Below are 21,064 nucleotides of genomic sequence, written 5' to 3' on the forward strand. Positions count from 1 at the left end.
ATTGATTAAATAGTTTTCATTATCTAGACTGTAAAATAGATTTACAGGTACGTGGCAAGTGAAGCAAGGCACATATAAAAGCAAGGCATTCCAGGCGATAGTTAGTACCCAGGAAGAGGGAGTTTTCATGGCAGTTTAGAGAGGAAGCCAAAGGGGTCTGTAGTTCATCCTGATATCCAGGAAGTCTTAAAATCAGGAAAAATCTGTTTTTGTAACCCGCAAGACTTTCATTCATATCTGAAGTGAATGATCACATCAGAAGTCTGCAAATTAAAGCTTTCTATGCTACAGAAGAAGCTGAAAGGTCTTGAAAAACACAATTCTATCATATTACAGAAGACAAAAATCGTTCTAAACAATAATTAAAATAGTAGGAGAAATGGTTAAAAGATTGTTGAGGAGCTATGTATCAAGATGATACTGAGTGAAAGTATATTACACTTTGGAAAAAGAAACTCAGTATAATTGTAATAGAGGTATTAAGACTCTTCTTATGGGGCAGTAACTAATATTTATAAATGACAAGAATATAAAGGCAACTGAAAAGAGACAAATCCTATTATTTCCCTTTCACAAGGTGAAAGACCTTGTGGCACTGTTAATTCCCTTTTGAATGCATAGAGATGGTTATTCTTAGGATCTTAGTATTAGATATTGTTGGTATAAATACAGTTTTTTTTTTTTCAGAAAGTTTTTTTTTTTTTGAGACTATGTCATCTTCCTTTGTGTTAATATAAACAATTCCCTAAAAGCTGACATGTAGGCTTCTAAAACTGTTTCTATAAGCTGTAGTCATATGTACAATGGATGGTAAACTACTCAAGGTCATACTAATGGACAAATTAGAACTCATTTAAAGAATTATGTTGTTATCGGTCTTTCTCTGCATTAAGAACTAAAACTGAATTTTGAGTGGTGGGTAAGCAAATGTTAGTCACCCCTAAAGTTGAGAAAAATTAGGTATTTTAATACATATCTAAAATCTTGTTGGGAAAGTGAAGCACTTTTCAGTATGATAAGGTAGTCTGTAATGAAGTCACCCTCTAGAATTAGCTGGGGTTAGGCTCCTCCTTATAGCCAGTGGTCAAATTTGCTTTTTTATCTATATCCCCCTGAACCCTGTTTGTTCTCAGTTATACTCAAAGAATTGAACCACATTTTCAGAGTGAACAACTGATTAGAAGACAAACACAGAAAATAGGAAGGCATATCACCATCCTGAGGTATAGAGATATAAAGCTATCTGTATTCTTTCCATGTCAATGACAGAAAATGAATGGTTCAATGGTACAAATTATAATAGGTCTCTCGTGATTGTTCTTCACTCCACTTCTCTGAGGCATTTTCTAAAGCAAAGTGGTACTGTTATCTGCTCTTCCAGTTAAAAGTTATAATTTGGTAATGGAATGGATATAGGAAACACAACTAGCTATGCAGATACTGCTGAAGAATAATATTTTAGGTGATAACTTATGACATTAGAATGACTGTACTCTTGGAAAAGTGCTAAGTGGTTTGGAAGAACCAAAAGATTATGTTGACATAATACCCACAGGTATGTTCAAGAAGCTTTACACTGAAATCAAAAGATTAAAATTTTAAGACTAGACCTATGAATAACAATAATATAATAGGGAAAAAACAGTGGAATAACTGCCAGGAAATTATTAGGAGGAAAATGTAAACAGCAAACAAATCCAATAGCCTAAAAAAAAGTGTGTGTGTGTGTGTGTGTGTGTGTGTGTGAGTATGTAAATACAGCAAATCTGAAATTTCAAAATAAGTAAATCTTGGGGACTGCTAACACTTAATGGGAAGAAACTTGTGTATGAGAACTGGCATTTCAAAGAAATGTCTTACAATGTTTCCCAGCAGAAAGAGGACAATAACCGTAAATCAAAATATATACACATATATGGAAATTCTTGAACATGAGATAAAGAAACCCCTAAGTGAGGCTAAAAGAAGGCAGAAATTTTATCAGATGGGGCATACTTTTTAGCTACCTAGCCGGATGGAAGATTTAGATAAGGCTTTCTTAAAACACTGTAAACAAGCAGAAAGATACAGACATGATGGGGGATATTATCCATCTACAGGTACTAGCAGCTTAATTTTGCCTATATTAGAATACCTGATAAATTCCTAAGTTGCCCCACTGAAAATTTAATTCCTCAATAAAGGGAGCAATGAGGCAAACATGCAACTATTTGCGCCTAAGTTTGAACACAAAGGCCAAAATAAATGATAATGAAGAAGGGACAGGAATTCTGGTAGTGATTATGCCAAGGAAAGAAAATTCCTGGGCATTGTCAAATGTGTAGCCTACATCTGTTGTTGGAAATTTTGACAGTCACTCATGATATGCTTAGAAAACAGAAGAAGAAGGAGTGAATTTATAGATGGTTCAATAATCATAATCCAAAAAATAATGATTGGCAGATTCATGTCAACCTTGAGGAAGACCTCTGCTGGGTCTATTCTTGTTTTAGTCCTGAAAAATATTTTAAATTGATAACTTGAAGAAATGAGAGCATATTTATACATATCCAGGTAGCACAAAGTGAGGAATGAGAGATCATATGCAGGATTACATATAGAGTCCATTAACAAATATTGATTGAGCACCTTTATGGGTAAGGTGTTAAAATGAATACACGGATTAATCAAGATACCATTCTCCCTCTCATGGTTCCATTTTCAACTGGAGATACAAAAATATGTACAGATAATCATAAAACAGAGTATTAAGTGACAAACTCCAGGAAGAATACCGGTAAAGTCATTGGATAGGTCAACAAAAGGAGCTATTACTTCTAGCTTTACGTGTGTTGGTGGGTTTAGAATCTGGAATGATTTAGTGGACGCAATCGTAGGAGCATGTTAGATAATAGAATTTGGACACGCAATAATAAAGAGAAAGAGAATCTAGATTCAGAGAAGGAAAAGCATGGAGCTTATATAGGGAATGGTTTGTGGTTTTGTCTGATTAAAGAATGGAGTTCAGGGCTGGGTGTGGTGGCTCACGCCTGTAATCCCAGCACTTTGGGAGGCTGAGGCAGGTGGATCACCTGAGGTCAGGAGTTCAACACCAGCCTGGCCAACAGGGCGAAACCCCGTCTCTACTAAAAGTACACAAATTAGCTGGGTGTGGTGGCAGGCACCACCTTAATCCCAGCTACTCAGGAGGCTGAGGCAGGAGAATCGCTTGAATCTGGGAGGCAGAGGTTGCAGTGAGCCGTGATCGTGCCCCTTTGCTCCAGCCTGGGTGACAAGAGAGAGACTCCGTCTCAAAAAAAAAAAAAAAAAAAAAAATCCAATTCAGGACAGGGAGCAATAGGAAATAAAAGTTGGGTAATAAGGTTCTGGGATGCAGGTTGGCACAATAAACTAAAAACAATAAAATTAAATTTAACTTGGATGAACTTCTAGTTTTAGGACGGCAGTTTGATGTAGCTCCCCCCTTTCTTCTTGAAAATCACCCCTAAACAATTCGAAACAGAATATGACCTCCAACTTTAATGACTAAGAGGCATATATGAACCAATTACATAAAAATTAAGAGCAGATAGAAGAATGACTGATGACTTAGCAGAGCAAAAGAAGGTCAAGTCCATGTGCCTGAAGGAGGAGATGCCAGGAAGAAGCAGCCCTTCCAGAATGCTGAAAATGCTTAGGAAATAGATATACCCTCACCAAAGGCAGAAAGGAGACAAAGGGCTAACAACAGAAAAATTTGTCTTAAATCAGAAACAGTCTGAGGCAGAAGAAATTGAACCCCTAATCATACTCAGTGACATCAAGCAAAAAGGATGGGCTAGAGTTAAGTGCTAAGTACTGCTAGAAAAAAGTTAAGGCTTTTTAAAAATAAAACAATTATTTATTTTCTTAAATGCTTTTAAATTTAAAAAATGTAAATGATATTAAGATATAGTTTAAAATATTTTTAAGCAAGTCTTAATCAGGAGTTTTTTCCAAAATACATATGCTGTATGTACCAAGTACCAACTCTAGAGATTCTAATTTTGTAGGGTAGGGCCCAGGAACTTATATTTTGGAAGTTTCTCAAACCACTGAGTTAGTGTGAAAAAGGAGTCCATCACCTAAACCTATCAAAAGGTGAAATAGTATAGACAAATTATAAGCATTTTCATTCACAGGACTATGTACAAGGTATTATTGCAGGAATGAGGAATACTGTAGTACACAAAAAAATCCCCTGTGCTTGTGGAGTTTATAACTTTGTAGGGAAGAGAGAGAGTAAATACATAAAATATGTAGAATGCTGGAAGTTGATAAGAAGAAAAATACAGGAGAGAAAGGGAATTGGGTAGGAGGACACTGCAATTTAAAATAGGGTGGCCAAGGAAGGCTGTACTTAGAAGGTAATATTTTTGAATACAGACTTGAAGGAAGTGAGGGAGCAAACCATGAAGACATCTGGGGAAAAGTGTTTCAGGCAGACAGAACAGCTGAAGCAAAGGCCCTGAGACAGGGGCTGGCAATGTATTTATTCAAGGGACATAAAGGAGGCCAGTAGAGCTGGAGAAGAGTGAGTGAGGATATGAGATCATAAAGGTAACAGGGGAGCTAAACTGTATAGGATTTCTTGGGCCTGTGAAGGATCTTGGCTCTTATTCCTAGTGAGGTGATAAGACATATGAATAAAAAGTAAATATTTAAAGGGTCATTTATTTTATTCGTTTTTTTTTTTTTTTTTTTTTGAGACAGAGTTTCACTCTTGTTGCCCAGGCTGGAGTACAATGCGTGATCTCGGCTCATTGCAACCTCCGCCTCCTGGGTTCAAGCGATTCTCCTGCCTCAGCCTCCCGAGTAGCTGGGATTACAGGCATGTGCTACCATGACCAGCTAATTTTGTATTTTTAGTAGAGACAAGGTTTCTCCATGTTGGTCAGGTTGGTCTCAAACTCCCGACCTCAGGTGATCCGCCCGCCTCGGCCTCCCAAAGTGCTGGGATTACAGGAGTGAGCCACCATGCCCGGCCTGGGTCATTTATTTTATATGTATATTTATGACTGAAAAGCAATCGAACTTGTTCACGTAATTAATAACAAAAATAAAAATTGCAAGTGGTATCTGGAAACCTTAGTTGGCTAAATAAATCTAGATAATACCTAATACAGTAGCTTAGCTTAAAGTAAGTGTTTGATAAATATTTGTGAAATAAACAGATGGTGGATTTAAAAAGAAAAAGATTTTTTGAAGTTCTTATAAAATTGAAGACAATTATCAAGAATTTAACAGTTATCCTAAGATGCAGCCTTCATAAAGATTTCAGGGCATTTTTACAGAGTATCACCTAGTAGATTTTCCTGTTTGTTATTTTATATAGGTTTGGCAAGAAGAGGCTAACATAAAAAATCTTTCTGAGTCATTTAGAAGCATCTCCCTTTTGTTTAAAAGAGTGAAACAATTTTTGTTGTTGTTGTTGTTGTTTTTTAACAAGTCTATCTTTTAAGCTTAGGCTTTCCTGGGTTCTAGCTTTAAAAACGTGTTCATCATGATTCATACTTAAACTGGCTTTGTTTTATTCTTGTTAATTAAAAAAACTTCATCTATTTTCATCCCAAAGTCTGGTTTATTTTTTTCTTAATTGATCGCCAATATCCTGAGCTCTAGGCTTCAGAAAAAAAGAACTGTGGAAGTGAAAAATCCACTTCTGATAGCTAGGAAAAGTGCAGCTTCCAAATGAGCCAATCTACTCTTTCTGGTTGTCAGAATTTGCTTTTAAATTACTAGGTGATAAACTATCCCATGGACAGCAAAACAAAACTGTCCTTTAGTATTAGTATTGTGCTTCTTTTGCTTGATAATATAATTTTACAAAAGCATTATTATTATTATTATTATTTTTTGAGACAGGGTCTTGCTCTGTCACCTACGCTGAAGTACAGTGGCACAATCAGTGAGGTGAGCCACTGCACCCTTGAACTCTTGGGCTCAAGCAATCCTCCCACCTCAGCCTCTTGAGTAGCTGGCACTACCAGGTGCACGCCATCATATGGAGTTAGTTTTTTTTTTTTTTTTTTTTTAATGTAGAAGTAGGTGGTCTTGCTTTGTTGCCCAGGCTGGTCTCAAACTCCTGTCTTCAAGTCATCCTCCCACCTCAGCCTCCCAAAGTGCTAGGATTAGAGGTGTGTGTCACTGCGCCAGGCTTTAACTGTTTGATTAACAGAAAAATGATGGACAACTACCTCCTTCAACTACTGAAATACTTTCTAAAGGAATAAAAAAATGTTAGCTTCTGCTATCACAGACAACTGCAGATATTTTTGGTACCACAGCATGTTATGATTTCTCAGGAAAAATATGAATTCTGAAGTCATATAATATTAAAAGCATTACACATGGCCAAGAGATCATTGATAAACATAAAAATTTTTTAAAAAATATTACTTGTGCTAATAATATGGGGATTAAGCTAGAGTCTAGAGTCAACTGATTTACCAAATGAATAGTCTACTTTCATTACTTTCTGTATCTAAGATTTGCATTGATAACTTTGTGTAATGCAAAAAAATGTACATAAATCTATATTAAACTATGTTAATTTAAAGTGTGGGATCAATTCTAAAGATTTGACTTCCTTTTTTTTTTTTAATCAGAGAATTAAAATAGAAAGGAAGTAAGAGAATAGAAAACTTAGTTACTTGGTTTAGCAGTTTTCTCAGATTGAAAAAAATAACAGTAAAACCTCCAGGGTTAAGAATTTCAAGTGAGGCTGCTACACAAAGAAGACAGACCAAATTAGCTTACCACTTGAACCATTTTGAGATATCTGGCATATCTTGGATCCTTGGCTACAGTTAAGATATTTTCTGCTGATACTTCACTTTCCTGTAGTCCAGAGTCTTGTGTACTGTTCTGCTGTAGAGAGTATTTGGTGTAAATCTTTAGACAATTTACAAAAGGGGTCTATCACGTTACTTAAAAGGAATGTTTCTTTCCATAATTCTAAGGCAGTAAATTGCAGAAAAAAATCATCTCCCCCAATTTAAATACCAATAATTTAATTATGAGATATGTTTCCAAATATCTACAAATATTTAAATATCATTTCAGAGAAGGTTACATTTCAACACTATATTGGTTCCTTAAAATGCAAGTATATTCATGCATTAAAATAAAAATTCTGCTTTACTTGTCCCCAGAGTGCTGATACAAAGCATGAATTATATATAGGTGGTGATACTATTTTAACAAAACTTTTAAGAAAGCTAATAAAACTATCAACTGTTTACAAATTAATAATAAATTTATTGAGATAATGATGAATTGATTTCCTAGGTATCTAGAATCTACCTAATTGAGCCCTTTATTTATTAAATCATTTTATTCTAAGTGGACATGGCTCTTCTAACTTTTAGAAAGCAATTTTTGGAGAAGTTGTAAAAGAGAAGCCAGTTTGTTAGACAAAATTATCTGGTTTTATACATTTCAGATACTGATGGAACTATTAATGGTAACATTGTCTACAGAGTGATTTAAAGTCATAATGTCATACTAAATATGACTTACAATAAAGAATACTGGGGAATGGTCTTTTTAGATAAAAATGCTATTGTTATACAGGCAGTCTTCACTTTGCATGGTACCATGTTACTGAAACTTGTGCATATGAGAACCATATCCTTGCTTAAATGCAAAACTAGATAGAACTGCCTGTATACAGTACTTGATTTTTCTATCAAACCAAACATTTAGAAAAAGCTTACTTTGGTGAATCTCTCTCATTATCTGTATATAAGCATTAAAAGAATTTCCTTAGAAGAAATCAATTTTATGTCTATTGTTCATTCTGAAATGTAGATAAATCAATATCTTTATATCTTCATAGTCTTTAGACTATGAATGTGAATTACATATTGAAGTTTTTCCTCAGATAATTCAAATATAAATTAAATCTGTCAAAAACTACAAAGCAAATAAACATCCAAAAATCCTTTAGGTTTCTTCTGTTACATGATATTGCTAAGTTTTACCAAAGTGAGTATATATATATACATATATATATACACACACACACACACACATATTCATCTATAATACAAATACAAAAATTCCAAAACACTGTTAATTAAATAAAAAATTAAAACAATAACCAAGTATGTTTTTTAACAATTTATGGAAATTAAACTCATATAATAGCAAAATGGTGCAAATGAACTACATCCTGGCCAGATATCAATTCTCAGTCGTTAACTTTTGCCTAATAACCAAGACCTCAACAAGGTTTAATTATGAAATGTATTACACCTTTGCTATTTGAATGACCCATTAAATCCTCTATCATATCTCTCAACTGTCCTTCATTTATTCTCAAATCAATCTCACTCTGCACAATTGGTATTCTATTGTGAATAATGATGAAATCTGAACCATGAAATTAAAGTTGCAGAAAAATCAGTACACAAACCTTGGGTCTTTGACTCATGTATAGATTAGAGAGAGTGATAAACAGATGATTTTTTTAAAAAGTGCATTATTCTCCTTTGTCTGATAAGTGAGTTGACTATAATGTCAATGAAAACTCTGGATTAAGCAATACTTAAGCCCACTTCAAAATATTTTGTATAAAATATACCAATTAATAACAATGAATAAATGAGAAGTTGATGTGAATATTAAGAACATGCTGAGCAGTTATTTTATTAAGCTAATCAACACACAATTTTATCACAGTATTTCAAACTTTGGAAGCCAACAGAACTTCATAAACCCTCTAAATAAATACATATACAATTTTTAAATAAAATTGCCAGAGATATACCAGGTTATTCTGAATTTGCAAAGCAAATTAAGAAATTCAGCTGTGATTACTGGTAATCAATTTTTGGGACATTAAATATGTGAGGACCAACACAACTGCATAAGAATTTTAAAGGGCATATTATAGATGGCATTCATAATAGCACCTGGAAAAATTAATAATCAAAGTTAGACAGGTATACTTAAAAATCTTACAGAAATATATGACAGCTCTATCTACCACATGATAACTACTAGGTAGTGTGGAAATATTTTCTTAATATTCTTTATAGATGCTTTATTTTAGAAAGAGGATAGTCATATTTAATTGAGAGAATGTAAAGTTAAACTCCTCTACAACATCTGGATATCCTCTTGCACATTTTATATATTTGAGTGGCCATAATGAAATTTGCTATATTAAATAAATGGATGTTAAATTTTATAATATCTAATTAAGTAAATGATCATCTAATTTATTACCCAAATATATACTATATTCTAAATATATGGCTCTTTCTACAGGGCCTCATACCACGCATCCTCAATATGTTTAAATAAATTGAATACAAGTACTGAAAACAGTGTAGTGTAGTGTAGTATAGGGTAGTGAAGCAGGTAAGTGCTAGGGCTCTTGGCACCAGACTGTCTGGGTTAAAATTCTAGCTCTTACGTTACTTTTCGACCTTCAGCAAGTTACTTAACCTCTATATACCTCATTTGACCCATCTATAAACTAAGATTGATAATATGGTGCTTATATTATAGGGCTGTTGTAAAGATTAAATTAGTTTATGAAAGGCACTTAGAAACGTGCATGCCTTGGTACACAGAAAGCACTCTTGAAGTGTTAGCTGTTATCATCACTGTCAACATCATCGTGATCTAAAAAATATCCTGTGAAAAGTGCCTCCAGGTACAAAGGCAGAATTCCATTTATAAGTCTATTTGTTTTATTTGTTTATTATTATTACTTTGGTAGGCCACCATTTTGATGATTACTTTGTTTTAGATTTTAATACCTCGCTGAGATACACTAGAGATTGTTCTCAAACAACAAAGAATTTTTATTTTTTGAAATAAAAAGTAATAGAAAATTTAAATTCATACAGAAGCATAAGTAAATGTTAAGATCTAAGAGCCAAATGTAAAGTATAGCTTTTACTGGGATGCTGATTCAAACGAATCAACTTCAAAAACACACTTTTTAGACAACTGGTATTTCTAAGATCAGTAGCTCTCAAATTTTAAGAGCCTACAGATCACCTAGGGGTCTTGTTAAAATGTAGATTCTCATCAGCAGTTTTGGGGTGGAGCCTGAGATGCTTCATTCTAACAAGCTGCCAGGTGATGCCCATGTGGTTGGTCCATGGCGTGTACTTGAGTAACAAGGGGTTAGACAATACCAGAGAATGTTTTATTTATTTATTTTTTATTTTTGAGGCAGGGACTTGCGCTGTCACCTAGGCTGGAGTGCAGTAGTGTAATCTCGGTTCACTGCAACCTCTGCCTCGTGGGCTCAAGTGATCCTCCCACCTCAGCCTCCCGAGTAGTGAGACCACAGGTGCGTGCCACCACACCTGGCTAATTTTTGTATTTTTAGTGGAGATAGGGTTTTACCATGTTGCCCAGGCTGATCTCGAACTCCTGAGCTCAAGCAATCCACCTGCCTCAGCCTCCCAAAGTGTTGGGATTACAGGCCTGAGTGACTGCACCTGGCCAATTATTGTTAATTACACTGTATATGATAAAGGCATTTATATAAGCAAATGTTACAAAAGAAAATGTCAAAACTTTTCAGAGATGCTCAAAAATTTATGCAGGGTGAGATGACAAGATGTCTGGAATTAATTTCAGCAAGTGACCAAAAAAATAGATGAAGCAATTGTGAAAACTGGTGAATCCAGGTCTATTTTTGTGTATGTTTAAAAATTTTACAATAAAATATTTTAAAAGTACATTTTTTCTAAGAACTTAGAAAAATTTCTAATTATTTTGAAGAAAATAATTATTTGAAGCTTTTTCCTAGTCCTATATAGACTGATTTTCTTTTTTATAGGCAAAGAAAGTATTAACTTCAGGAAGCCCTTCAAAATAACACAGCTAATTTGTTTTTCCCAAACTTCATTTTCTATGTTAAGGTTTTAAAATTTTACTATTAGAAGTTTTACATGTTTATTTTTCTTCCTTCCAACCTGCTGCTTAACACTATCAGTTTCAACCAAGAACATCTGCTCGTTTCTTAGAACTCACTTACCTGTGGTTGCTCTGAAGTGGCTTCAGGATGTGCTCCATTTGTGACACTGGTGACATTTAAAGGAGATACTTCAACTGTGACGTCATCTAGGCCTGGGATAGATGACAACTGAGAAAAGAAAATTAGTATTGGAATATGAAGATAGTACTTGCATAAATAAACACTATTTTTAATAGCTGTCTTAAGTTTTAAGGCTATACAAATAGGTTCACAATATCTTGTCTTTAATTTTCCATGTCATAAACTAAAAGTGAAAGACGGTCACAAATTCTTTTGAAGAACTTCTCAAAAATCTAATTTAGTTTACATAACCATTATTTTCAAAATATAGACAATCCTAGTGTAAGGACTGAGAGCCTGGTCTTTGAAGTCAGACTGTCAGGTTTAACTTTTAGCTCTACCACTCACAAGCTGTGTGATCTTGTGTAAAACTCCCTGTGTCTCAATTATCTCACCTGTAAAGTGGAGATAAGAACATGTACCTAGAAAAGTTGTTGTAAAAATATTTCTATTGATAATACTTCGGAAAAAAAGGGCTTTGTGCAAATTTTGAGTTTCAGTTATCTAGGATATGACAAAACTCTTGTCTTTACACTTTAATGTGTGACACAGCTCATTCTTTTTTCTTTCTTTGAACATTCACCACTGAATGTTATTAAAATACGTTTCTTGTATGCAAAAAAATGGGCATATTGTTGGTATTTCAACCTGAAATGGTTTAGCTTTCACTATGAAATAGTTAAGCATTTCAGGTTAGATCTGCGAGACCCATACAAACCTACTTTTCTGAGTTCATCCTGATATCAATGACACGCATTTGTCGATGTTTGGCTAACTTTGGGGATGACTCTATGGCCATGGAAATAACTAAGGTTAACTTGTCCATATGGTCATTTAATGTGCGACCTTGGACTCTAACTCCCTAAGAATTCCTTAAACATTAAAATAAGACACATATTCACATTAAAATAAGACATATATTCATAATAAAGAATAATAATTTAAAAAAAAACCAATGGTAATAAGATCTCAAGCAGCAATACTCATTGAGAACTGTTGACTGATAACCATAGTTAGCACAGTGGCTATGGCCCAAATAGTTTCAAGTGGGTATGGCTGCTAGAGGAATATCTTGAACATGTTCAAGACCGGGTTTCCAAACTAGAGAAATGTTCTAAGAGAAACACAGTTGCTGAAGTCCATAAAGAGACGTAGAAAGTACAAACTAGACATTCTGGTCATATTAAAAAGGGATATCATTTTTTTCTTCCTCATAAATATTTACAGAATATTTCTTAGTCTTATTTTGGTAAATGGACAAAGAAAATATTAACTTCAGGAAAGTTAGTCATGAAAATACACTAGTGTCTCCATAACTTTATAAACAGAAAAAACACATGTAAAAAAATATTAAAAATGAAACCAAACTAAAGACATCACTGTTATCAAAATCTTTAAGCTTGCAATCTAAAACAGTCTTCTATTTTTCTTAGTTATTATTTGCAATTTCTGACATCAAAACTGGTATTCCTCATTAGCATTTAAGGTATCTGCAAATAGAAACAGCTGATATTGTCTCTAAAATTTGCTCTGAGACATCTAAAGATTTATATTATTATTGTATTATCAAATAATAACTAGTAAAATAAATCTGGAATTTTCTATCAAATGAAGTGAACTAGATAACAGCTCAGCTTGTTAACATGTTACTCGCATTATGCGTTTGCCTAGCACAATGAAAGAAATCGCAAACCATGTGTACATTTGAATTAATGGTTCATAATGAACACCATTTTCTTTGCAACTGCAGTAAAATTAAAAACACAACCAGTATCACTTCACAGATACAGAAGTTAAATGGAATCACTCCCAAATGCAATGAAAATTAAGTATGATTAAGAAAGCTGGTATATGCACAGCAAACTTTATACTACAAATTATTGAGAAATACCAACCTTTGCATCTAAAATATTGAGAGTTGTTTCAATTTGTTGGATACGAAGTGAAAGGTCTGCCAGTTTCTGTAAAAGAAAAATTAGAGACATAAAAGTAAAGACTTTAATTAAAATAAACTGTTAACAATAACTAAGGGCAGATATGAAAATATTAAAAACCATTAAATATTTGTCATATTCTAATACAGTACTGTCTTATTTACATGAGTAGGAATGAGAACTCTTCTATTACCTGTATTATAATGCTTCTCAGTTTCTTTTTTTTTTTGGGACGGAGTCTTGCTCTGTCGCCAGGCTGGAGCGCAGTGGTGCGATCTCGGCTCCCTGCAACCCCTGCCCCCTGGGTTCAAGTGATTCTCCTGCCTCAGCCTCCCAAGTGCTGGGACTACAGGTACGTGCCACCACGCCCAGCTAATTTTTGTATTTTTAGTAGAGATAGTGTTTCACCATGTTGGTCAGGATGGTCTTGATCTCTTGACCTCGTGATCTGCCTGCCTTGGCCTCCCAAAGTGCTGTGATTACAGGCGTGAGCCACCGCACCCAGTCGCTTCTCAGTTATTTTATAAAATTATATTCACTTATAACAAAGTTGACATTTTCTGCAAACTCATTATCAGAGCAGTAAACAATTGTTGAGACCAGAATATAAACAAACCAGGACAGAGCCTTTTGTTTACTACTGTACCTTTAGGGCCCAGAATAGTACCCTGACACTTAATAGGAGCTTAATAATTATTTGTTGATGAATGAAGGAATTTTTTCATAGAAAATAAAAGAATAAAAATTATTCAGAGACACGCTGCAACAAGGTCTGCCTTTATAAATTACTTAAATGCATCAGCATATACAATTCGTCCCAGATTTAAACATCTGTAGTTTGAAAAATAAAGGGGAATGGAATTGGAAGATGAGTAATTCATTTTGGAAAGAGAAGAGAAAAAACTAGAGTATTAAAACAAAATCTACTATCAAAATGCAAGATAAACCAGATAGAAGAGCTTATCATGCTTGTTACTCTGTATAATTAAATTGTCAATGTACCTCTGTGTAAATATACACCTATACAAAGAAAGGTAACATCATAAAATATGACCATTCAAGTAAAGAACATTTACTTGAAACCTCCTAATCTTAAACATTATATTCAGTCACATAATCCAAGAGCGGTTACCCAGTTTACAAGTTGGCAGATACACAGCATCCTGATTGTATTCTGGGATATTATTAAGATCCTGACTATTAAGTAGAACTTTACCATCCTGTGAAATGGTCACTTTGCCTACAATTAGAGGGGGCAAAAAACTGAAAGTGGCCACAAAGCAGATAGTGCTTCTTTACAGATCACTTATTTTTAGTTTAGCATCTTGATATCGACAAAGACATAATCTACAACTTATTTAAAAATGGATATATTGGTTTGATTGAAGGAAACACAAAAGGAAACAAAAAAATTGAATTAAAAATTTTTCTGTTTTAATATACCTATATATTTACTTTTAAGCAATCATCAATACTGTAAGTATCTGAGTATTTACCTTGCTACATATGGTACAGTGTATATGCAACATATCAATTGAAATCTTACACCAAATCTATAAAGTAGGAAATATTATGCCAATTTTAAAGATGAGAAAATTGAGTCTCATACAAGTAAAATATCCTGAACTCAAACCCTCCAACTCCAGAGGCAATACACTTCACGAGATTTTTTGAGATAATTTTACACTGTTAAAACATAATGGTAAATTCTTGGGTATTGCATAGAATTTTTGTTATCCAAAGCTAACAAATGATCAATTCGTTTCTCACTAAGATGATTCTGTGCCAAGAGGAAAAGCCTTTTGCTCTTCTGATTCTGAGATGATCATTTACAAAGTGGTTCTGAACTACAGTACATGAACTAGGATGAGAGAAAAAATTCTACCTTTATTTTTATCTACTTCTAGCTTAAATTCGGCATTGTTTAAAAACATAGTTAAAAAAAAAAATCACCATAGGCTGGGCACAATGGCTCATGCCTGTAATCCCAGCACTTTGGGAGGCCGAGGCAGGTGTATCATCTGAGGTCAGGATGGTCAACATGGTGAAACCCCAACTCTACTAAAAATACAAAAAAAATTAGCCAGGTGTGGTGGTGTGCGTCTGCAGTCCCAGCTACTCAGGAGGCTGAGGCAGGAGAATCGCTTGAACCTGGAAAGCGGACGTTGCAGTGAGCTGAGATCACGCCACTGCATTCCAGCTTGGGCAACGAGTGAGACTCCGTCTCAAAAGAAAAAAAAAGAAAAAGAAAAAAAATCACAGTGGTTTTAGGATCTAAGACTGTCACCAATAGAAATCATAGTTTTTTTTAATCACATCACAATTGCCGCAGATTTCCTCATACTTCAAAATTATGGTTATTAGACATATGAAAGGATTATATAATTTAATGCTTTAATAAAGAACCTACCAGTATGTCATAGTTTTAAATTTTTTTAAGTATACAACTGGTTTCTTTTGTAATCCTATGCATTTTATTTTATCCACCTGAAAACATTAATTTGGTTTCACTAGACTGTCAAAGGGTCCATGGCATGATTAAGAAAGAACTACTTTTCAAAGATAATTCAGTATAATAAATGGTTTTGTATGTTCCAGTGTAATTATTGCTATAACATACCTGAATGTATACTTTTTAAAGAGCCATTGTCAGGTGAAAAGGTATACCTGGGTTCATTTATGGGCTGCTGAAGTTCATTTCTAAGATGTTTATGCTTGTGGCAATTTCCTTATACAATCCCCAGACCACTATAAAACAGGTTTTTCAATGCTAGCTATATTGACATTTGTGGGTGAAATATTCTTTGCTGCAGGGGACTGTCCTGTGCACTACAAGATGGGTAGCAGAATCTCTGGTCTCTATCCACTAAATGCCAGTAGCACTCCCCAGTTATTACAATCAAAGACACCTCTAGACATAGCCATATGTCCCCTGGTTGAGAGCCACTGCTCTAAATTATGGATGACTGTGGATATAACATAAGTAACATAATCGGTGACAGTAGCTGTTCTCACCTCTGAAAGTTTTAGCAAGAGGAAATGGAAAGGTAACAGTCTTTCCCATCCATTTAACCATCATCTTCATGAAGACTGAAAACAAACTTGAAATGCTATGGTTTGGGATAACAGGGGAATTTACAAAGTCCCTGATATTTGTCAGATAAGCTGAAAGCTTGATTTACTACCCATGTATTTCCAAGGCAGTACATTTTATAAAGTTAAAAAAAAAGGACAAAAGAAAGAAGGAAATATGGAGTTACTAGTTGAATATGGAAACAAAATAAAATGCTGGTTTTTCATGGTTGTAAAATATCTTGCTTATATATCCATTTCTCTAAAAGAGAAACAGTATTTTAAGTTAATGGATCTCTTGGTATACCCCACTGTGTTGCATGTGCCCCAGAAGCCAGAAAAGGAAGCAATTAATGGTTTTATTAGGTTGTGTCTGATACTTAAGCCCAGCAGTGGTTAAAGATATAAGAGCAAATAAGGATTTAAGCAAAATATTATCTGATTAAAGGTTAAGTCCAATGGCAGGCTAAAAAAATGAATGTAGAAGATAAGCACTAAAGAAACTTTCAGGTTATGTGACAATTCTCAGCACTTTTGCTTGTACCTAAAGATTTTAGAAAAAAGAAAAATTTCAGAATATTAAAAAATTATTTAAAAATCCAGTATCTTAGGCATGTAATAAGTCTGAGTTTGGCTGAGGGTGCTTGTAATCCTAGTACTTTGGGAGGCCGAAGCAGGCAGATGAGCTCAGGAGTTCAAGACCAGCTTGGGCAGCATAGGGAAACCCTGTCTCTACAAAAAATACAAAAAATTAGCCAGGTGTGGTGGCACGCACCTGTAGTTCCAGCTACTTGGGGCGCTGAGGCAGGAGGTCTAGGCTGCAGTGAGCTAAGTTCACTCCACTACACTCCAGCATGGGTGACAAAGTGAGACCCTGTCTAACAAAAAAACAACAAAAAAAGTTTGAATTAAAATAACATTCTGGCCAGGTACAGTGGCTCACGCCTATAATTCCAGCACTTGGGAGGCCGAGGCCGAGGGATCACTTAAGCCCAAGAGTTGGAGACCAGCCTAGATAATGTAGTAAGATGCCATCTCTAACACACACACACACACACACACACACACACACAATTAGCTGGGTGTGGTGACACATGCCTATAGTCCAAGCTTCTAGGGAGGCTGAGGTGGGAGGATCACTTGAGCCCAGGAAGTTGAGGTTGCCCTGAGCTGTGATCACGCCACTGCACTCCAGCCTCGGTGATACAGCAAGACCCCGTCTCGGGGGGAAAAGAAAAGAAAAAAAAAATTATTAAACAAACAAACAAAAAACAAAAGTAACACATTTGACACTCCTGTTTACAAAGTACCTTTGACTTTAAAATTCACTATAAGGTTAAATGCTCAGGTTTCACCTGCAATATGCATAGAGCTTATGTTGCTTCCTGCCAACCCCTCAAAATTTGCAGTCCCAATGGATGACCATAAGATTTTGCTGACTAGAGCAAGAATAAAAATGCTCACTGGGGATTTGTGATGGAAGAGGAGATGACCCTAAGTACCTCTGTAATGTGGGTCTGATTCTACTACTTTCTCTGTCATCTAATCTCTCTTCTACTCTGGTGCCAATCACTGGAAGAGTTACAAAAGTAGCCTAATATGCAGAAAGTTTTTGCAAAGTTGAGTTCTTCACAGAATGCAGTTTTATACTCTTCTCTTTAATGAAGAACTCTAGAAACAGTGCCACTGATGAAGAAAGAACCCTAGCAATTTGTTTCAAACTTAATTCTGGCTTGAGGGTTTATCTGTGACTGAAGTTGTTTAAGTTTGGGTTTGGTTCAAACCAGATCCTGTCGGGGGGTGGGAAAAGTTTTCTTTTTCCTCCCAGTTCACTCTCAGTTCAAAAACTAACAGTTGAGGTTCCTCTTTTCTTGAGAGAAACAGTCAGTTGGTTCTTGTTTGAGGCTTTAAATAAATAAGGACTAGAGGCCTATTAGGCACTATTAACAAAAACATTTCAAAACACCAAAGTGACTTTACCTTGGGAGAAAATGGCACCTTACATTTGAATACATGTATTTTTGGAATTGACATAAAAATATATTACATCAAACAGACATAGCATAGCAAAGAAGTGAATGAGTCTAAAAATAGATTTTAATATAGCTATAAGAAGGTACTTGTACTGCACTCTCTCACTTGAAGTTGACATAAGCATACTTCTTAATCAGATAAAGCAGTGCAATGTAAGAAAGTAATGAGATATTGACTTTTCCAGTTAAAAAATCAGTGGGAATCCAGTTCTGCTACTTTCTATCTGTGTATGTGCAGCTAATGCAGCTACAACTACTGGGGGCATGCAAAGATATGTTGAATGAATGAATGACTAAGCAAATGATTTAAACTTCTCTACATCTTAGTTTCTGTATCTGTATGAGTGGGATAACTAAACCTCTCTCAAAGGACTGACTGCGATAATTAAATACACATAAAGCACTTAGTATGATGCCCAGCACAGAGTAAGTACACAATAAATATTAGTTGTCATCTCATTGAGCAGTCTCCAGCTGACACGAATATCCAAATTGCTAAAATATATATTGTAGACAATCAGTTACAGTGAACCCTAGATTATCATACATAAAGGAGAAAAAGGTGGGACAACAGCAAGATGGGGGAATAGGACTTTCCAGCACTGATCCTCCCACAGAAACATCCATTTGAAAAACTATTCACGCACGAAAATACATTCTCAAGAGCTAAGGAAACCAGGTGAGAAATTACAGCACTGGGTTTAGCACAAAAGTAAGAAAAAACACACTGAAGAGGGTAAGGACAGTTTTATAGAACTCATGTCACCCTTCCCCCAGCTCCAGGCAGCACAGCATGGAGAGAGATACCCTCCAGGTGGGCGAAGGAGAGGCAGTGAGCACAGGACTTTGCCTTGGACCACAACACCAGGCCCACCCCAGCAGAACTCAGTGCTGAGCAAGCCCCCTCCGCCCAGACTCCAGGCTGACACCTGCAGGCGAAGCCTTTAGGCCCATCCTGGCACTAGGCTGGATCACCCAGTCCTGAGTTCTAGGCTTGTCCCACTGGGACCGTAGGTTCCAGACCAGCTCAAGGCTCAGGACAGTCCCAGCACCAGGCAAGACTGCATAGATTGTCTCCAGGTCTGCTCTAGGGGCAGGCCAGCCCCAGTGGCCCTAGGTTCTGGACCAATCCCAGCACAGGGCTAGCCTCCATGGGCCTAAGGTTCAGGCCCACCCCAGCACCAGGTCAGCTCCTGCAGATATAGGTTCCAGGCCTGACCAGTGCCAAGTCAGCTCCTGTGGCCCCAGTCTGGCTCCTGCAGCCCATACCCTAGTGGAAGTAGGGTTTAGGCCCATCCCAGTAGGCCCTTCTGTTGGGCTGACACCCATAAACACAGGCTCCAGGACCATCCCTGTGGACTCAAGTTCCAGGCTAGCCACTATTGCCGTAGGACCCAGGCCAGCCCCATGTAGCCCAAGTTACCAGGCCAGCACCTATAATCCCAGGCTCCAGTCTGGCCCCTGTGACCCCAGGCTGCACACTTGCCCCAGCACCAAGCTGGCCCCAGACAAATCCCTGTGGTGAGTCAGGGTCTAGGTATGTTCCAGCAGACCCAGAGTCTGGGACCACCCCAGTAGATTGCATTGCCAGATTGGCCCCCATGGACGGAGGCTTCAGGACCACTCCTGCAGACTCAGGCTCCAGGCTAGTCACAGTACAACCAGGACCCAGGCCCACCCCCACATACTCTGGCTCCAGGTCCACCCCAGGGGTTCCAAGCACCAGGCCCACCTTGGAACCTGGCCAGACACTGCAGACTCAGGCTCAAGGCTCACCCCAGTGCCAGACCAACCCCTGCAGACTTAGGCTTCAAGTTGGAACCCTAAGGATCCAGGCCCACCCCTATAGAGCTAATCAGCAGGTCCACCCCAGTGGATCAGGCTCCAGGAACAACCCTATGAACCCAGGCACCAGGCCAGCCTACCCAAGGACTCCAGCAGCAAGCCTGCCATGCACCACAACAGATGGCCTGTCTAGAACCTCTGGATGAGCTTACTGGTGAAGGGCTTTCCCAGACAAAGCCAGTCTGCAAAGACTGGAGTAAGTCCTTACTTCTTCAAACACACACATACCAACACATGGCCACAAAGACCAAGAATAATCAGAGAAACACGTCACTACTAAAGAAACAAATCACCAGTAACTGACCCTTCTTCACAACGAATCCAAAATTATTGTTTTAGGGAAACTCAGTGGACTTCAGGAAAATTCAGAGAAACAATTCAATGAAATCAAGAAAATAATAAATGACCAAAATGAGAAATGTAACAGAAAGATTGGAATTATTTTTTAAAAAATCAAACAGAAATTTTAGAGCTGAAAAAAAAATGTATACAGTCAAATTCAGAATATTCTAATACTGTCATGGTGATTAAATCACTTATATCTTTAGTATGAAAGTGAACAGACAAAACTATTAAAAATAATAATAGCTACAATAACTTGTTAAGGGATATGCAGTATAAAAAGATATACGTTGCAAAATCAAAAACAAAATGTGGAGAGGTGGAGTAAAAGTGCAGAGGTTTTTTATGTTATCAATTATGTTATTATCAGTTTAAAATAGCCTGTTATAACATGTTTTATGTGAGCCTCATGGGAACAACAAAGCAAAAACCTAACAGTAAATACACAAAAGATGAAAAGTAAGGAATCAAAGTATATCACTAGAGACAATCATCTAATCACAAAAGACAGCAAGAGTGGAAGAAAGGAACAAAAGATCTATAAAGCAACTAGAAAACAATGAACAAAATCGCAGCAGTAAGTCCTTATCTATCAATAATTACCCTGAATGTAAATGGACTAAATTCTCTGATCAAAAGACACAGATTGACTGAATAGATACAAAAATAAGACCCAACTACCTGCTGTGTACAAGAGACTCACTTCACCTTTAAAAAATGGACACACATAGATTGAAGTGAAAGAATGGAAA

At 36.2% G+C, this 21,064-nt stretch overlaps 1 protein-coding gene across 2 annotated transcripts in view; it reads right to left on the reverse strand.

Annotated features, from left to right (window-relative positions):
* The window catches only part of WASHC3 (WASH complex subunit 3), a 49,468-nt gene that overhangs the window by 20,138 nt on the left and 8,266 nt on the right, over positions 1-21,064 (reverse strand). The window contains exons 3-5 of one of the 2 annotated variants that reach the window (XM_003832578.5): positions 12,982-13,047; positions 11,027-11,134; positions 6,778-6,888 (exon numbers count right to left, since the gene is read on the reverse strand). In XM_003832578.5, the coding sequence (XP_003832626.1) occupies positions 6,778-6,888; positions 11,027-11,134; positions 12,982-13,047 (285 nt within the window). The remainder of the gene's footprint in view (positions 1-6,777; positions 6,889-11,026; positions 11,135-12,981; positions 13,048-21,064) is intronic. The other variant, XM_008958023.5, reaches the window with a different exon arrangement.

This window comes from Pan paniscus, chromosome 10 (genome assembly GCF_029289425.2).
Source record: "Pan paniscus chromosome 10, NHGRI_mPanPan1-v2.0_pri, whole genome shotgun sequence".
Lineage (NCBI taxonomy): Eukaryota > Metazoa > Chordata > Mammalia > Primates > Hominidae > Pan > Pan paniscus.